The 17,579-nt window shown below is 40.5% G+C and overlaps 2 protein-coding genes across 9 annotated transcripts in view; one reads left to right on the top strand and one right to left on the bottom strand.

Moving 5' to 3' along the window:
- Window positions 1-5,363, bottom strand: part of ERP44 (endoplasmic reticulum protein 44) — a 51,109-nt gene extending 45,746 nt beyond the window's left edge. Inside the window, exon 1 of the mRNA XM_027886816.1 lies at window positions 5,178-5,363. Coding sequence (XP_027742617.1) covers window positions 5,178-5,234 — 57 coding nt within the window. The 5' untranslated portion in view covers window positions 5,235-5,363. The remainder of the gene's footprint in view (window positions 1-5,177) is intronic.
- Window positions 5,364-5,482: 119 nt separating this feature from the next.
- INVS (inversin) overlaps window positions 5,483-17,579 on the top strand; it is a 95,117-nt gene continuing 83,020 nt past the window's right edge. For 5 of the 8 annotated variants that reach the window (XM_027886811.1, XM_027886805.1, XM_027886808.1 and 2 more), the window contains exons 1-3: window positions 5,483-5,579; window positions 9,840-10,009; window positions 16,122-16,288. In XM_027886811.1, coding sequence (XP_027742612.1) covers window positions 9,904-10,009; window positions 16,122-16,288 — 273 coding nt within the window. In that variant the 5' untranslated portion in view covers window positions 5,483-5,579; window positions 9,840-9,903. Of the gene's footprint in view, window positions 5,580-5,658; window positions 6,207-9,839; window positions 10,010-12,458; window positions 13,110-14,632; window positions 14,696-16,121; window positions 16,289-17,579 lie in introns of those variants that run through there. The other 3 variants (XM_027886807.1, XM_027886812.1, XM_027886813.1) reach the window with 3 other exon arrangements.

The following is a 17,579-nucleotide window of genomic DNA, read 5'->3' on the forward strand; positions in this document are numbered from 1 at the left end:
GAGGTCACCTCTAAGCCTTCTCTTCTCCAGACTAAACAACCGCAGCTCCCTCAGCCTCTCCTATTTGTTCTATCAGCTACCCAAAGAGCAGATCTCATGGATCACTACCAGATTAAAGGTGTTTATGCATGCACGTGAAAGAGCTTACAGGTTTGGTTCCTTTCTAGAAGAGGCTGCAAGTCACAGGTACTTTGCTGGAGGACACGTGAATGGCTCTGAGCTTTAAAGGGTATATTATCAGGGTAGTCAGTTTCTCAGTAGTAGCATATATGAAAAGAGGAAAAATTATGGAATTTTTTTGCAATATACCTTGTTGCTTTTTTGGAAGGCACTTTTTGTAATCATCAGAGCATAATTTAATATGGACACAGTCCTACAGCTGGTTTGGAGAAACACAGCATCCTCAACCAGCAGTGAAAAAAAACATTCTGAGTTACTGTTTAGTATATCAATAACTTGACAGAGTAACTCTTAACAATGTAAAATTAAATACCTGAGAGACAGTAAATTTAAAAATAAAGTTTATCAAACTTCTAAAATCTCATTTATTAACTCTTTTTTTAATTAGACTACATCAGCAGTTGACATTACTAACATTTTGAATTGCATGTGTTTCTGCCAGTGCTTAGGATGCTTCCAGTGAAGCAAGACATGTCAGGGAGAAAGAAAGGGTAAAGGCAGAACTCTCAAAGGAAATTTGATCTCACTTCCTTTCCTAATTCTCCACAATGCACCTGTCCTCCTCTACTTCTCTGGGAAGTTTTCTCCAGTGTGGAATTTTGGAAGAAGATACTCCTTAGGCACTGATATCTACACCCTACATTGCTTCCTCTTACATTCCCAAATGTTACTATGTTTCTTCCTCTAGATCACTAGAGAACTCACTCTCAAATGCGGCAGAGGGAACAATGACCAAGTTATTGCTAATGCATCCAAACCCACTCCATTATTGAACAATCTATTCTTGAACCTACCTCTAGACTCTCCTGAAGAGCTTTTGAAGAAGGGCTGGTATAACATTTACAGAATATCTGTACACTTGCCTTTTGCATGAGACAATTCCCACCCTTTAAGCAAACAAAATATCTGGAAGCTGTAAAGGGAGGCTTACAAAAGAGCCTGCAAGGTAAACAATTGCTCCTCCTGAATAGCAGCTTATAATCCTTAGGTATTTAAAAAAAACCCACGTTTGATTAAAACAGATAGGATGTGGTAATTCTGCATTCTTGATAAAGCAATAAGAGGACCAGTCTTTTGCTTAAGAAAGCTGTTCTGCCAAAAAGCCCACAAAAAAACCCAGCCAAACAAGAAACAAAGCACATTATGAAGAACAGTAAGGATATCAAAAGATATCAAATGGAGTGTGTCACCACAGTGTCCTTCAGCCATCAGCAACAGTCTCTGACATCTTACTGTTAGTAACTCATTTATACATTTTCCAGCATTGTCCAAGTCTTCTCTCTGAACAGTTCAGTTTCTTCTCTCTTCCCTCCTGAGCACTCCAAAAAGGAAACTTGCCCATCATATGGCATAGCAAGAAGAATAAAAGCCGTCTTCACAAGAATGCAGGACTTCTCTGCGTCCTCTCCCTAGCCCAGGGAAAGTTCCTCAGTTAACTGCTATACCACTGTTTAGAGACCATGACAGGTGATAGACAATTCAGAAATCCCATGCTACTCTTGGAGGGAACCCCTTCCATTGTACAAGGCTCAGTGGCCTAAATTTTGCCTGTAACTACAATCTTTGACTAATGCTCAAATTCAGAATATAGTATTTTGAGCAGGATTCCCAATTATAAAATTCAGGTTTTAACATAAATGTGGAGAGAGGCAAATGCACAGCAATATGCTCTATACATAAATTGTGCAGAGTGTTCAACCTCTCTTTGGGCAACTTACTGCACATTTAACATTATGGTAAAAGACGTAATTCTATTTCATTTTACTTTCACTGCTTGGGTACTTGGTGTCATGTTAACAAGACATGAAAGGCAGTGGCAGTAAAACAAGAAACAGAAATATTACCCTACAGGTTTTTTCCAGTTAGAGAACTTCCCCTCTCATTCCTCTCATGATCAGTTGGTGGTTTCCTCTAGTCATTGCTATTGCTCAGGGACACTGCATGAGCCTCCCAGCGAAGCACTGAGCCATATGACAAAAATCTCTCAAACATAAGCAGAAGCAGCATGTGCAACAGTGTCTCGTTCTAGAACTGTCTTTATAGGCAAAATATACCCGACTACAAGTATGGGCAAACACAGAATGATTGGTTAGAGCAAAGTCAAAGAGCCACACCTTGCCTTAGGGGAGAATGTGATGAGCCACTCTTCCATCAGCATTTATTCCACTGTCTTGGTTTCATCTTAAAGGTCTGTCATATCCAGTATTAAGCAATAGACCAACATGGCAGAAACATCTTAATCTACAAGGGCCCACAAGACATTACTATGCATCTCTTATTCCAGTCTTGGAAACAGCTGTACAAGACCCTCTACAGCCTGTGCTGTGTGCTGCTTGCCCCTCCACTCAGCTTGTGAGGCAAGGGTCATGCCAACCTGTACCCCCGCTGTCCTCTCTCCAGTCTCTTTTCAACTTCCAGCAGCCCAGTCCAACGTTAGCAACATGAGGCTGAAAAGTTGGAAGGGCAAAGGGTTGTGCTGGGAGTGGCAGGTATCAGTGAGACCAGGGAAGAAGAATATTAGTGAAACTCAAGTCCCTCTAAAATTTTAGTGATCTCCCACTGTCAAACTTCTTTAGACAAGCAAACTTTCTTTGATACTGACATTGTACTTTTTCTTCTTTTTGCAGCATTTTAAATCCCCATCTAGAAAAGAAATATGCTTATCCAAGAGTCTGGAAAGGTAAAGAATTTCTGTTGACTTCACTGCTATTACTAAGCAAGTCCAGCTTTGTAAGCTGTTTTCAGAGCTATCACTGTGTGTTTTGTTCTAGGAATCACTGATGAAACACGAACAAGCTCACATCCGCAAAATATGCCATGCACAAAGAGGCTTTGCCGAATGGTATACCCTTTGGATGTGGAGCAGAAGTCCAAGATCACAGTTGCATTGCTGGACTTAAGTATCCATAGCAGTTGATAAAAAGAAAAACAAAGTTACCAGAACTTTAAAGCCAATCTGATACACCTTATCAGTCTCTGAATGCCACAAGAAAACAAACAGCAACTTATACAAAGTTTTTCAGCCATTTTAAAGAAAACGGTCCCCTGCCACTCCCAGTCTGCTCACAACTTTTACAAAACTCTTAACAAAATTACTAAAAGGAACGATTTATTGCCTTGACTCATGTAGCTAGGCATCTTACAGCACAGGGCCACGGCTGATATGATGCGGAATAGGGACACAGATAACATTATACCGAATTGTATTTTTAAAAAAACAACTCTGATGTGTATTCTTAAGGTTTTATGCATACAGTTCTTTTAAATCACATTAGAAATGGGTTTCAATGACCCATACTCAAAGAAACAGCAAATAAAATAGAGACAAGTTTCAGATCACAGCCATTTCCTATTTTTTTTCTGTTGGCAAACATGTCTCTAAATGATGCATATTAAATCAGCATTGATTAACTGTGCCACTAAGAAAGAAAAATGCTTTCATTAACTCATGTATGCTTTTTCAAACTTGTACTTGCTCATTTAAATGGCACTTTTAAACAGTACACACTCTTTGATTTTGCTCATTAGTCTCCGTATTTAAAATAATGTTGAAAACCAATCTAGCACCTAAGCAACAACGTTTTAACACACAGATGTCACTGAAAAATATTAGGTTCTTCCTTTAGTCTCTCATATAGTCACATAGTGAGTTTGCACACTATAAATAGTCATCCATATATAAACGTTTCAAATGTGCTTTTTTCAAACTCTACCAATCATGTATATTTACCAAACCTGAAATGACAGCATTTTTGTAATAATCTAACCAGATCTTATCGAAGTAGAAGTGCACATAATGAGTACTTGTACTGCTCATTTAGTATTTGTCCTCACATTCCTAAGCAATTCATTCATTAGCAGCTATATTACTATGTGCTCTTCTTTGGACCCCCAAAGCTCGATCTACCTTTACCTCTATTTATTCCTTAATTCCTGGCCATTTTTTTTCTCCCAAATGCTTAAAATAGACTGATTAAACACATTGGTATCTTAAGAGAAAAATTCTATTCCAATTTATTCACACAAGTCACCTTTAGTTCTACAAGTCACTTATGCTATGAAAGGTCCAGAACCTGGTCCAATACAAGTCTGGAAAAGCAAGAATCACTACATACGTCTGTTAAAAAAAAAAAAAAAAAAAAAAAAAAAAAAAAAAAAAAAAAAAAAAAAAAAAAAAAAAAAAAAAAAAAAAAAAAAAAAAAAAAAAAAAAAAAAAAAGACCTAGTACAATACAGCCAACTTATCTCCACAGAACACACATATCAGTGATTGCGTTTGTGTATGTGCAAAGCCAGAAGGTGGCTTAGGTCATGCATGTAATGCCAGCCTAAAAGAAAGAAATAAATCAAAAAATGCTGTAGGTCTGGCAATTAGAGATCAAAGAGTCAATTCGGTTGCAAAGGACTTCTGAGATCATCGAATCCAACCTCTGATCAAGCACCACCATGTGAACTAGACTACGGCACTGAGTGCCACATCCTGCCACCTCCAGGGACAGTGACTTCACCACCTTCCCAGGCAGCTCATTCCAACGTCTAATCAGCCCTTCTGCGAAGAAATTCCTCCTAATGTCCAACCTAAACCTCCCCTGACGCAGCTTAAGACCTCGTCCTCTCGTCCTGCCGCCCGCTGCCTGCGAGGAGAGGCCGACCCCACCTGAACACACAGCCTCGTTCCAGGCGGCTGCAGAGCAGCCCCGTTACGGTCATTCCCCGCGGGGTCCCGCACCCGGAGGGGCCGGGGCGAGGCCGCACCGTCCGACCGGCCCCGGCCCCGGCCCCTGCCCCGGGCGCGGCCCCACCCCGGGCGCGCAGCCTATCGGCCTCGGCCACACCGCCGGGGCCGCCGCTCCTCCCTCCCCTCCCCCGCCCAGCAGGTGCAGCCGGCCGGCAAGGAGCGAGCGAGGGACGGGAGAGCCCCGAGCGGGGCCCGCCGGCCACCCCGAGCCGGCGCGGGGAAGGGCAGGGTAGGGGCAGAGGGGAGCCGGCGGCTTTTACCAGGAGGAGCAGGAGGCAGCCAGGGTCAGGCAGGGGCGGGAAGATGGCGGGTCTCATGGTAGATCGGGCGCCCGGCGGGGAGCGGGGAGAAGCGCGGCTCCCACTCTCCGCGGCGGCGGCGGCGGCGGCGGCGGCGGCGGCTCCTCCACTTCCCCCCGTCGCCAGGAAACACCCGGGCAAGTTCCACCGCGGGGCCCCGCGCTCCGCCGCGCGCTCCCGGGGCACGCCGGGATCCGTAGTTCCGGGAAGGGGAGGGCACGGAGGAGGAGGAGAGGGAAGGGAGGGAAGGAGGAGAGGGAAGAGAGAGCGGGAGGAGGCGCAGGTCCCAGAACGCACCGGGGCTGCCCGAGGGGCGGTACCCGGGGGCGGCGGCGGCGCGATGAGGAGGCGGGCGGGGTGGAGGTGAGTTACGGGGCGCAGCTGCAGCGCGGGAAGGAGGGAGGGAGGGAGGGAAGTAAGGCAGGGTTAACCCTTCCCGCCTTGGAGGGTGTGTGTGTGGAGTGTGAGTGCTCCCTGGCAGTGCACCCTTTCCCGCTCTGATTCGGGCGCTGGGGCTCCTTATGAGTCCTCGCTGCCCCATCCCTGCGAGCCCCGGCGTTTCCTTTGGATCCCGCCTTGTTCCTTCAGCCGCCGGGACTGGGGACACGGGTTTAGCTGTAGGGAATACGAGGAGGGCTATTTGGGTGCTGTGTGCGCGTTGTGATACTCGTGCTCTCGGAGTTTGGGAAGCAACTTTTCTTCCATTCGGAAACGTGTGTGTGAGGGGACAGAGCGGCTGGTGGGAGAGGGCTGGGAAACTTCAGCTAAAGTGGAGCGTCATTGCTGATGTTTATCCTTTGACGCTTCAACAGATTTGTACTGGCACTTCCTCAGTTGTAAATTCTGAAAGTGAAGAACGCCCGAAATTCGGGGCTTTGCCCTCTTCCAGTAAAACTTCGGACCTCACAGAATACATACATGCATTGAGACCTCGCAGAGCTGTCTCAAAAAGATCATGGAAAGCTGCTCTTTTCATTTGTCACATTTTCAGTACGTACACGAGTGTAAGGAGGGAAACAGAGCGTAACGCCATTTAAAAGAAAGTCCTGTACATCAGCTTTTTCCAAGTCAAGCCTGGCTCTGTTTCAAAGAGAGCCTGACAGGCTCTGGCTTTATGAGCCAGCCTGCAAAAGTCTTGTGGCCTGTCAGCTTCATAAGCTGAAAACACCCACAAATCATGTAGTATTTTATAGTCTGAAAGTGAAACTTGGCTTTTATCAGTTCTGCTGTGACTACCTTAAGAACTTGTGCTCTTCGATCTGTAGAATTCATGTTTTATCTTCTGAATTAACTCACATTTGAAAGATCTTTGATATTTTTTCATAGCTCGTTCTTCACTTGGAAACTGTATCAGTAAAATTAGATAGAGCAATCATGTTTAAATTTTAACAACCTTGTCATTTGCTGAGTAGAAAAATTATGTAATTCTGGTTATGTCTGTAACGCAAAGTAGACTTCCTGTAGTTTGGTATGAAATTTCCTATACCTGAAGAGGTCTTGCTGTCCATATGAATATCCTTTCATTTCAGTTGATTTGACAAGGCTAACATTTTTCTACATGTTAGCTTAAAGAAGAAAAGTGAATTATTTACCTCATTCCGGTGATATGATGTATATTTCAGATATTGTAAATTATTTAAATTTTTATAATCAGATCTTGTACTTATTTCTTTATTTTTATTGAATAAATGCCTCATTTTTTGTTAATGAAGTTCTTTATCAAACAAGTCTTTGACATAGCAATTCATCTGTTTGTCATATACATGAGAGAAATATCTGAGGAACATTACATATTTTCCTTTTATAGTTCCTCTTAATATTTCAGAACTTCTCTGATGCAGAATTAGCTCTTTGAATGGAGTTATGATGCTGTACTGGGAACTGCTGTAGAGATAATGAGTTGCTTCTCTCACCTGTATGGTTACTGACCCTTTATGCAGATGTGGCTGCTCCTTTCATCTGGAAACTATGAGCATTATCAGTTCTCTTCTGGATGCAGTTTTATGTAAAAATTGCTGTTGATATAATTAGGATGCTTCTGCTGCTTTATTAAGTTCCTCAGTATTTGCTGACTTTTACACTGCTGCCTCTGAATGTTTCATTATTTTATTTTATTTTTTTGTGGAAAGGTAAAATGTAAAGAAAATGAGGAATTAGTTAGTAAGGTCGCCTGGGAAAATGGTTTTGAAGGTAGTGGAGTCCATCAGTTCTGCTCACTTTTTAAACACCACCTCCTAAGGGCACACGAGCAGGCAATTCCAGGATGTTGGAAGTCAAGCAGACTGTCAAGCTGGCTTGGCTGAGCAGGAATCTTCTTTTGGAGCTAAGGCAAAAAAAGAAGGTGTATGCCCAGTGGAAGCTAGGTCAGGTGACATGGGAGAAATTCAGAGATGCTCCTTGCCACTGTAGGGAGAAAATTTGTGTGCCCAAAGCTCAGTTGGAGTTGAAGCTGACCAGAAATTTGGGTGACGATAAAACGAGTTTTTTTAAATACATGGATAGCAAGAGAAAGCACAAAAATAAGATCAACCATTTACAAGATGAGGATGATTACCTTACAAACAGGGACATAGACAAAATGGAGATGTTTAATGCTTCCTTTACTTCGGTGTTCACCACTGATGACAGGCTAAAGGGATCCCAGTACCCTGAGCTGGAGAACCATGACAATGAGAATTACGCACTCCCAGTTGATCCTGAACTTGTGCAGGATCTGCTGCTCCCTATAAGTTTATGAGGTCTGATGGGATTCATTTGAGAATCCTCAAAGAGTTGGCTGATGTTATCATCGGGCCTCTCTCAATGATTTTTGAGCAGTCTTGGGAATCTGGAGACGTCCCAATTCCCTGTGTGCTGACTAACATTGTCCCGTTTTCGAGAAGTGCAAGAGGGATGACCCTGGAAACTACAGGCCTGTCAGTCTCACTTCAGTGACTGGTAAAATTATGAAGAAGATTATTCTGGCAGTTATTGAAAAAAACCTGAAGGACAATGCAGTTGTCGGTCACAGCCAGCACAGATCCGCAAGATGAAAGTCCTGCTTGTCAAACTTCATTTCCTTTTATGACGAGGTAACCCGCCTAGTTGGCCAAGGGAAGCCAGCTCATGTAATCTTAATTTGGATTTCAGTAAAGCTTTCAGTACTGGAAATCCTTCTGGTACATCTTTCTGGACAAAATGTCCCACACACAGCTGGATAAACGCATCATGAGGTGGGTGAGCAATTGGCTCACAGGTCAGGTGCAAAAGGTTATAATGAGTAGGGTAAAGTCAGGCTGGTGACCTGTCACTAGTGGGACTCTACAGGGCTCCATCCTCAGCCTAGTGCTCTTCAACATCTTCGTTAATGACTTGGATGCAAGATTCAAAGAAATACTAAACAAGGTTTGCTGACAGTACCACTCTGGGAGGAGCTGTTGACTGTCTTGAAGAGGGAGGCCCTGCAGAGAGACCTTGACGAATTAGAGGACTGGGCAACCAGTCACCAACCAACACACCAAGGGCAAGTGTAGGACTGTGCACCTGGGATGAGGCAACCCTGGATGTACATACAGACTGGGGAATGAGATGCTGGAAAGCAGTGCCATGGAAAGGGACCTGGGGGTCCTGATTGACAGCAAGTTGAATCTGAGTCAGCAGTGCCCTGGCAGCCAGAAGGGCCAACCATGTCCTGGGGGGCATCAGGCAAAGCATCGCCAGCCGGTTGAGGGAGGGGATTGTCCCGCTCTGCTCTGCACTGGAGCCACCTCACCTTGAATATTGTGTGCAGTTTTGGGCGCTGCAATGTAAGAAAGACATGAAGCTATTAGAGTCCAAAAGTGGGCAACAAAGATGGTGAAGAGACTTGAGGGGAAGCCATATGAGGAGTGGTTGAGGTCACTTGGTCTATTCAGCCTGGAGAAGAGAAGACTATTTGCAGTCTACAATTTCCTCGTGAGGGGAAGAGGGGCGGCAGGCACTGATCTCTCTGTCACTGACCAGTGACAGGACCCAAGGGAATGCCTGAAGTTATGTCAGGGGAGGTTTAAATTGGATATTAAAAAGAGGTTTTTCACCCAAAGGGTGGTTGGGCACTGGAATAGGCTCCCCAGGGAAGCAGTCACAGCACCAAGCTTGACAGAGTTTAAGAAACATTTGGATAACGCTCTTGGGCACATGGTGTGATTCTTGGGGCTGTCCCTGTGCAGGGCCAGGAGCTGGACTTCGATGATCCCAACTTCCAAGTCAGGATATTCTGTGATTCTATACTGGAGGAGTATAACAAGTTGATACTTGTTAACAGACTTCAGTGTGTACTGAATTGAAGCATACATGTCAACACTCTAAAGAACGGTGTGTTGGGTTTGTAGATAAGCACTACTCTATCTGCAGTCTTTTGCAAAGCTAATTGACTGAAATTTATGTTTAAGACAAGGAAGCAACAATATGTGTCTTCTTAACGTAGGCTTTTATTTTTCTGGTGAATTTTGGCTGGAGGTAGATTTAATCCAAGGATAAGAAACATGTTTGGGTTTTTTCTGTTTTTGACTGAACGGTTTATTCTCTTTAGCATTGTTTGAGCTATTTAATGACTCCTTGTAAAATTAATTCTGTTTTATTGTTGCGGTTTTGGGTTTTTTCTAGAGCTGAATTCCTACAAAAAATGTTGGTGGTGCAGATCTGACCTATGGTAATACCTTGAAAGAGTATGAATATTTCAAAAAACTGCCTCTTCACTGGCTCCTCCTTAGCATCTGAAGTGCATGCTGCTGCTGTTAACGGAGATAAGAGTACCCTTCAAAAGCTAATAGCAGGTAATTGTTTTCATTGTAGATGCATTTGGATTACTTTAGAACTGAAGCTTTTTGGGTTTGACTTACAGCTCTGATCTTTAAGATATGTTTTAATTTCATGAATATGTGTATTTCTAGAATAAATGTAGTCCTGAAAATATGACTGATTTTTCTTATTTTTATTACCTCTTACCTTTGACTGGTACTTCTGTGTGAAGTAAAATAGAAAGTAGGTAAGTGATACAACTAGAAGAGTTATTCAGGACTCCTCTTTCAGGGAATTTGAAATTCTGGAGAAGTGCTGTGTGCCAAAATATTTTGGCTGCAAATCCTTATTTTTGGAATTGCTTTTGTGGGAAATTTGGTAAACTTGTATTTATAGATAATTTATTATAGTTAAAGAAGTCTTGTCAATGCACAGTATTTCTGAACAAAATGAGCCAGCTGTATTCATTACTTTGATTCTGATAGACAGTATTTCTCAAGACAAATAAAGGTAGAGTCCTACTGAATCTGAAGTAAAAAAAATTCCCCTCCATTAAAAAGCCCAGGATTTTGCCTTTCCTTCTAGGAATGGTATGACATTCCAGGTTAGGAATTTTCAAAGTCAGTATGTATTTGGTGTTCCAAAAACAGTTGCATATATTTGGAAGGCTGCCATGTGATAGCGAAGACTTTGATTTTTCAGAGTTTCTGATTAAATTGCAATTCCAGGTGATACTGTAGAAATTATATTTGCTTAGAATTTTTTGGAAAATGCTATTCCTTAAGCTTAGTAAGGGTAAAGGACTGTGAAATAATAAGAAACTTATTCTGTGTTTATGCAATTAGCTGTCAGTTTTAATGGTTGTAAAGGATTTAATAGTAATTGCATTAAACCAGGAGTCAAGTTTCTTTATGTATCTTCTGCTCACCTGTGTTGAAGACATGACAGGAAGCTGTATGGGTCTTCGTCTAAGCTGTATAGAAAGCAGTAAGTGGTTCTCCTTTACAAGGTCTATTTAATTTTCTGAAAAGATAACTAGAAGTGATTTGATTCAAATGTGGACAAATTTGAGGGAACTGACTGTATAGAAGCTCCACTGGTGGAGTTGGGCCTTCACCTTTATTTTGTCATATCATGGCTCAAACATACACTGTTTGCATTTAATGCTATCTCTTCATTCTTTTATAGAACATTTTATAAACAGCAGATGAGCAGTTGATGTGGAGATGCTTCTAGAAATCTGTGGGATGCAACTACAAAGTAGCTTTAAATACCTGGTTAAAAAAACTTTTGCCTGCGTGTGGAGGTGTTAAAAAATCTGAGCTTTTAAATTTTGGCTAACAGTCAGAAACAACAAAGAGTTTTTGCTAACTTCGGTGTGTTTTTATTAATCTCACAGCCAAAAGATGTATTTTTTGAAAACGCAAAGGAAAAAAAAGTACTTTTATTGCGTTGCTGGTACATTTTGTCAAATATACCACAAAACAGCAATTAGAACCAGATAAGGAAATCACTGTTCTTTGAATGATGATCATGCAGCAACAAAATAAAAGTGCTTTGTTTTAGTTTTACATGGGAGAGAAAACTGCAGAATCTTCACAGCCTTTGCTAAAATAGAAAAATTTGGCTTTTCTTCTTTGCTGTGTTTTGACAGGATATGACACAGACCTTACTTTTGCCAGAACAGGACCAAAAAAAAGTAAAAAGTATTGCCTAGCAGAAGAAGAATGCATCAGAGTAATATTTTTAGCTGTTTACCAGTCACTGTTGGAAGTATAACTTGATGCCAGAAGCAAATTGAGCAATTGGTGCTATTCACTGAATTTCATGACTGCACTTAGCAGCAGCAACTAATTCAGGACAGTACTTCAGTGTTTGATGTACTGTAGATGCTGGATTCCTTAACAACATTTTCCTAACAGAGCCAAGCTTTGCATGTTGTTTATGTAGCTGGTGGCATATGCAGCAACTTAAAGTCTGACATTCTTTTTCTTTTAGGGAGGGCTTTTTAACCCCTAGATTCACTATTGCTTTCTTCTTTATGCTTTCCTTATTGAGTTATTAACATAGGAGAGGCATAGAAGCTGGCTAAGCAATCTCTTAGAGCAGCCCTTCCAACCTGTTTCATGATTTTTCCTTCTCCCATCTGTAGCTTGATGGTGCGTGTGTGACTGTATACAAACATGTGCGTTGTATTTGCATATAATTATGAGTATGGATGGATATTAAAGGAACAGGTGCTTGAAATAATACAGAGTCTTCCGGATACTGTGTTCCTTTTGACATCCTGTGCCGGAAAGAGGCACAGGCAGAATCAAAGATAAGTAGAAAATTTAGTTAGAGAAAGGGGACTTTGGATAAAAGTTAACCCCTGCTGGTGTTCAATTGCAGGACTTTCCAAACAGCCTGTGGGTTAAATGCTGTAAAGTACAGTATATGTCAAGTGTTAATTGTATAACCAATATTCTAACAAAAGTGTGCTAATTGCATGAGTTATCTCATACTGTATCACATTCTTTTAGAATTGTGTGTTTCTTAGGCTTTGGGGAATGCTCACAGTATTTTCTTTCGTATGTTTTATACAACACCAAACATGTCTTTAATTAACAGTTCTTCAGTTTTAAAACCCATCTGTGTGATTTTAATCCTAGGCAAAAACAGAACAAAAGTTAATTTTGTGTTTGGAGGATCATTTTGCATTTAACACTTCTATGTAGAGTGTTGGGAAGATGCCTCTAATTGTTTTAATTGTTTATAGGAACACAATTATGTTTATAATAGTCATTATAGTGAAGTGTCTGTTCAGTCCAACTCCTCATTCTAAAACCCTTATCATGCATTGCTTGCATACAAATGCTTCTAAACCTCTGATGTGGCATTTCATTGTAAATGTTAACTAAATTATGGGTTACAAATAGGCAGTTGCATGCTATTGTTTGATTCTCCTCTCTGCTTCTCTCTTTCCTGTTCTGCGATGTGGGAGGTTGAATAAAACTCAAATCAGATATTGCAGAAAGCAAGATTCGTGCAAGTGGCAAGTGATGGACTGTCTTTCAATAATTAGGCAGAATTCACATCATCCTGCTGCCCTTTCTCTGATATGATTGCACGCATAGAGTGCGAGAAAGTGATGAGGTACGAATATGAGTTAAATTTTGGAATTGGGCCACTTGATTGCATGGTGTTCGTGACCTCAGTTGGCAACAAGCTTATGGAATGTATATTCCGGTGGGGTGAGGACATTGATTCTGAAAGGGGAGGGATCAAATGAAATTCCTTTCTTAGGCAGGTATGTGAAGAGAATTTATTTTTGCTGAAGCACATTTTATGTACACTAATTAGGTACATTTTATGTACCTAAAGTTTTGAAGGCTATCTGGACTTTCTTGATTCCAGAAAATGATAATTTACTGGCCCCTAGTCCTTGTCTTGTCCCTTAGCCTGAGCGCAGAGATACCCTTTAAGGGAAATGCCCATAGGACTTTCACGGTTCTAAGGGCCTTACGGAGTCTTGAAAGCAAAAGGAATAATAAAACAAGAAAAAAAACCTACTGCTAGCTGAAAATAGTTTCTTTACCTTAAAAACCAATGCAGGAGCTTTAGGCAAATTACTGGCAGCAAGTTTTGAAGGGCTTGCTCATTTTTCACTCAAACTGTGTTCAGTCATGGAAACTCCTTTTCATCAGCTACATCACTTTCTGGGAACTGTAAATGAAAATAGATGTTTGTTGCTCTGCTTAGTTAGGCTGTAGTTGAGCTTTAGGCCATTTTTTGCTTGAATTGACCTTACCCATTTCTTTCTTTTAGTCTCTACATTTTTATACATATTCTCTGACATTACATAATAGAGAGGGAACTGGAATTTGAGAGACGTACTGTTTTTGCACGTTGCAGATTTGAGAACCAGTATTATCTGAGCAGAAATCAGGTGCATTTGTCTTATTGGGAAAAAGGAATGTTAATGTATTTCTCTCAAAAATATATTTGAGTGTGCAAGTCCCATCAGGTTCAACAAATTTGAGACAATATTGAGTCTATGTTAACACTGAACAGTGAAATGTGGTTTAGTGATGTCTAAATTACTGCATCAAACTGCTACTGGAAGAGGACCTGACTTTTCTGAGCTAATTAGAGGAACTAGCTTGTTGGCTGGGAGCAGTGACATTTTAAATTATGCTTTGGACCTCAGTATCTGCAGGGTTGGTCATAACCAGTTTTCATGTTTCTGTACTGTGCTCTGTTGAATGGACAAAGCACTTATTGTTAGCTGAAATACTGAGGTGTAAGTCAGCTTCACAAAAGGTACATATAGCTTTTTTAAAATACTTTTTTCTAATAGTAGAAGAAAGAATTGAGCCTGCATCCCGTTTGCAATGAAATTTTAATACTGTGAAGTGACAGTCCAGCAAATGTTTTACAAATTAGGGAAAATAAAGAATTTTTGATTCCCCTGTTTAACTCAGTGTTGTATTTTTAATTATTTCCTAACAAGTGTGGAATTAACAAAAATGAAGGTACTTCCTTATGAAGAATCTAAAAATGAGAGAGAAGAGTAAACTCCATGCTTGTGGTGTGAAGTGAATGCAAAAGCACTTAACAAAAGAAAAAGTCTAGGGGGGCCAAAGGGAAGTGAGCAGGCTAAAAAGCAGTGTGAAGGTGGATATTAAAAGGTGGATATTAAAAAGAAAAAAGCAGCCTATGTCTGAGGAAGGTAGATTTAGGTCGGTAAAAGTCTTTGTTCTCCCTTTTTTTTTTTTTTTTAAAGTAATTTGCTAGAGACATGAAAATTAGTTAGAAAACTAGTGAAACTAGTGGATTGTCAAGGTGAATTGACAGTCACAGAAGACAATTGGATAAAGAACAAAAAAAATTTTCTATATCTACGTCACAGAGGAGTTCAGAAATGTTCTTAAACCGCTTTGTGCAGAGTAAAAAGAATTTTCTCAATGCAAATCACAATTTCAAGGCAAGAGAAAGTGTTATAAAATGAATCATGAGATTGGCATGGTACTCACTCTAGTTTTAAGGAACTAAGAAATGGAGTGAGCGAGCAAATGATCGTTGTAACTGGCAGTATCCTACTTAACAGTGTTTTTTGTTAGAGGCTTGATTGGTAGGGAATGAATTTTAATTCTTGATAGTCCCCTTGATTCATACTTAATCTACTCGATTCTTCTGCTGGATGAATCAATAGAAATGATAATTAAGAATACAATTACTAGATGTGTGGATAAGTATAAAATGCTGGGGGAGAGCAAAGACTGTGTCTGTAAAGAAGCATGCACTTCTGGAGTGCTTTTGAAGCATCAGCAGTCATGCAGACAAAGGAATAATTAAAAAGAAAAACTAACCTGTAAAATTCATTGTTACTTGAGTAATAGTAGACAACATTGCTACATGGCAGATCTGGAAGGTCAGGATGCATAGGTTAGTTGATACACATGAAGTCAGAGGTGCTGGTCTTTATGTAGTGACTCGATAGAAATATGAAACTTTATAATGAAAGTGGCTCTTTTGGAATTTTTTTGACTGTGAATAAGAAAAGTGTTTTGATTTTTTTTTTTTTTAATAGGATGTCAGTCTTCTTATTCGGCTTAATTACTGCCTGCTAACCTTATCATTTCAAGAAAGCTTGCGAAGTATTTTAGTAGTTTCTGTATTGTAAGTCACCCTAAAGTAAATAATGGCATTGATGTAATATTGACGTTTATGCTTTTAAAATAAACATTGCTGTGAGTAGGCTTCAAAGCTTCTTCTAGTGACAATGTTTACAGGTTTCAGAAGGTTTGGTTTATGTACTGTCGGTATTTTTTAAACTAATCTTTGCAGCCATGATCTGTGTAATTATTTAAAATTTTTTTATAATTATGCCACTGCAGAATGTTACTGGTAGTAGTTGTATTTACGGCACTAATGTTTTCTGAATGTACTTTCTTCTGTAAATACATTTTGAAGTGCTCTGTAAATGTCAGTAACTCTGAGTTTGTCATACACTCCATTGTTTTTTTCACCCTGGTCGTATTATAATGAGATACCTCCTAATCATATTATAATAAGCTACCTTTTTAATAAAAAGTGCTGCTTTTAGTTAGATACTAATAGACTTATCTGCTTGAAGTGAGCTTTTGGTTTGGTTTTGTCTTTTAGGAAACTCTGAGCTGAAAGATAAGGAGGACCAGTTTGGAAGAACTCCGCTTATGTACTGTGTATTGGCTGACAGGCTGGACTGTGCAGAGGCACTGCTGAAGGCTGGAGCCGATGTTAATAGAGCTGATCGTAGCCGGAGAACTGCTCTCCATCTTGCTGCACTAAAGGTAATTTCCTTACAAGAGCTCAGCCAGTGTTGAAAGTTACAGCTTTTACAAGAGGTATGAGGTGGGTTGACCCTGGCTGGACACCGGGTACCCACCAAAGCCATTCTGTCACTCCCTTCCTCAGCTGAACAGGGGAGAGAAAATATAACAAAAGACTGACGTAAGGGCAGGGAGTTACTCCCCAGTTACTGCCATGGGCAAACCAAACTCGGGTAAAATGAATTTAATTTCCTATCAAATCAAATCAGAGCAGCATAATGAGATATAAACCCAAATCTTAAAAACATCTTCCCCACTCTCCTTCCTTCTTCCAGGGCTTAACTTCATTCCTGAATTCTCTACCTCATCCCCCACCCAGCAATGCAGGGGGACCGAGAATAGGAGCTGCAGTCAGTTCATCACATGTTGTAAATCTCTGGAGGGTTATTTTTTATTTTTTGGTGATTTTACTCAGTGTATTTATAGCTGTCTGCAGAGACAGTATAAGGCATTGCTGTTGTAAGAATTTGTACTTTCTAGGAAAAATAGTCCTTGTCTATTTTGGGATAGCCAGTTCTGAGTAAAGACTAAATATTGTACACTGTGATAGTTCTTAGTATGTGACCATTATTTCATGAGGCCAGAGACTGTTAATCATTAGTGTTATATTTGAGAATTTGTATATGCTCAGGATATGGATATGTCATATCTCAGGATATGGAACACCAAGTCATTTTCAGGTCCAGGAGAGAAATACATTACTGTCTGCTTTTCCTTCTACAATCTCAGCCTGTAACACTGCTCGGTTACATTGTTCCACTGAAGAAGTGCTAAAGGAAGTATTCAACAATAAAATAAAAGGTAATTTAAAGTGTAGCTTCAGAGCTGCAAGAAATTTTGAGTTTAGGGCTAGGGGAAGTGTCCACAGTCATAGGAGAATAAGCAAACTGCTGATGGGAGAAGATAAAAAAAGAAGGAGGGAGGGTGAGTTTGTCTAGCTAATCAAGACATTTGAGTTCATAAACTGTAAAAAAGACTACACAGAGAAGGTTAAAAATTCAAACTGAAAGGAGCAGGCTTTTATTTACTATTTTACTTTTTATGGTATGTTTAAAACTGTAACTGCTCAAAAATTAATGTTGTTTTTGCTATGTAAGTTGTGTTGTTTGGTACCAGTTAGAGTGCCTGCCATGATTTTCATAGCAAACCGTTTTGATTTATAGGATCATGTCACCTGTTCATAATCATAAAGGAGCAATTAAATAGAGAACCACTTGGGAAGATAATAATAAGGTGATATTTTCCAGGTACA

Source organism: Empidonax traillii, unplaced genomic scaffold (assembly GCF_003031625.1).
Source record: "Empidonax traillii isolate 1590-97213 ecotype Southwest subspecies unplaced genomic scaffold, ASM303162v1 scaffold196:size3368384, whole genome shotgun sequence".
NCBI classification, from domain to species: domain Eukaryota; kingdom Metazoa; phylum Chordata; class Aves; order Passeriformes; family Tyrannidae; genus Empidonax; species Empidonax traillii.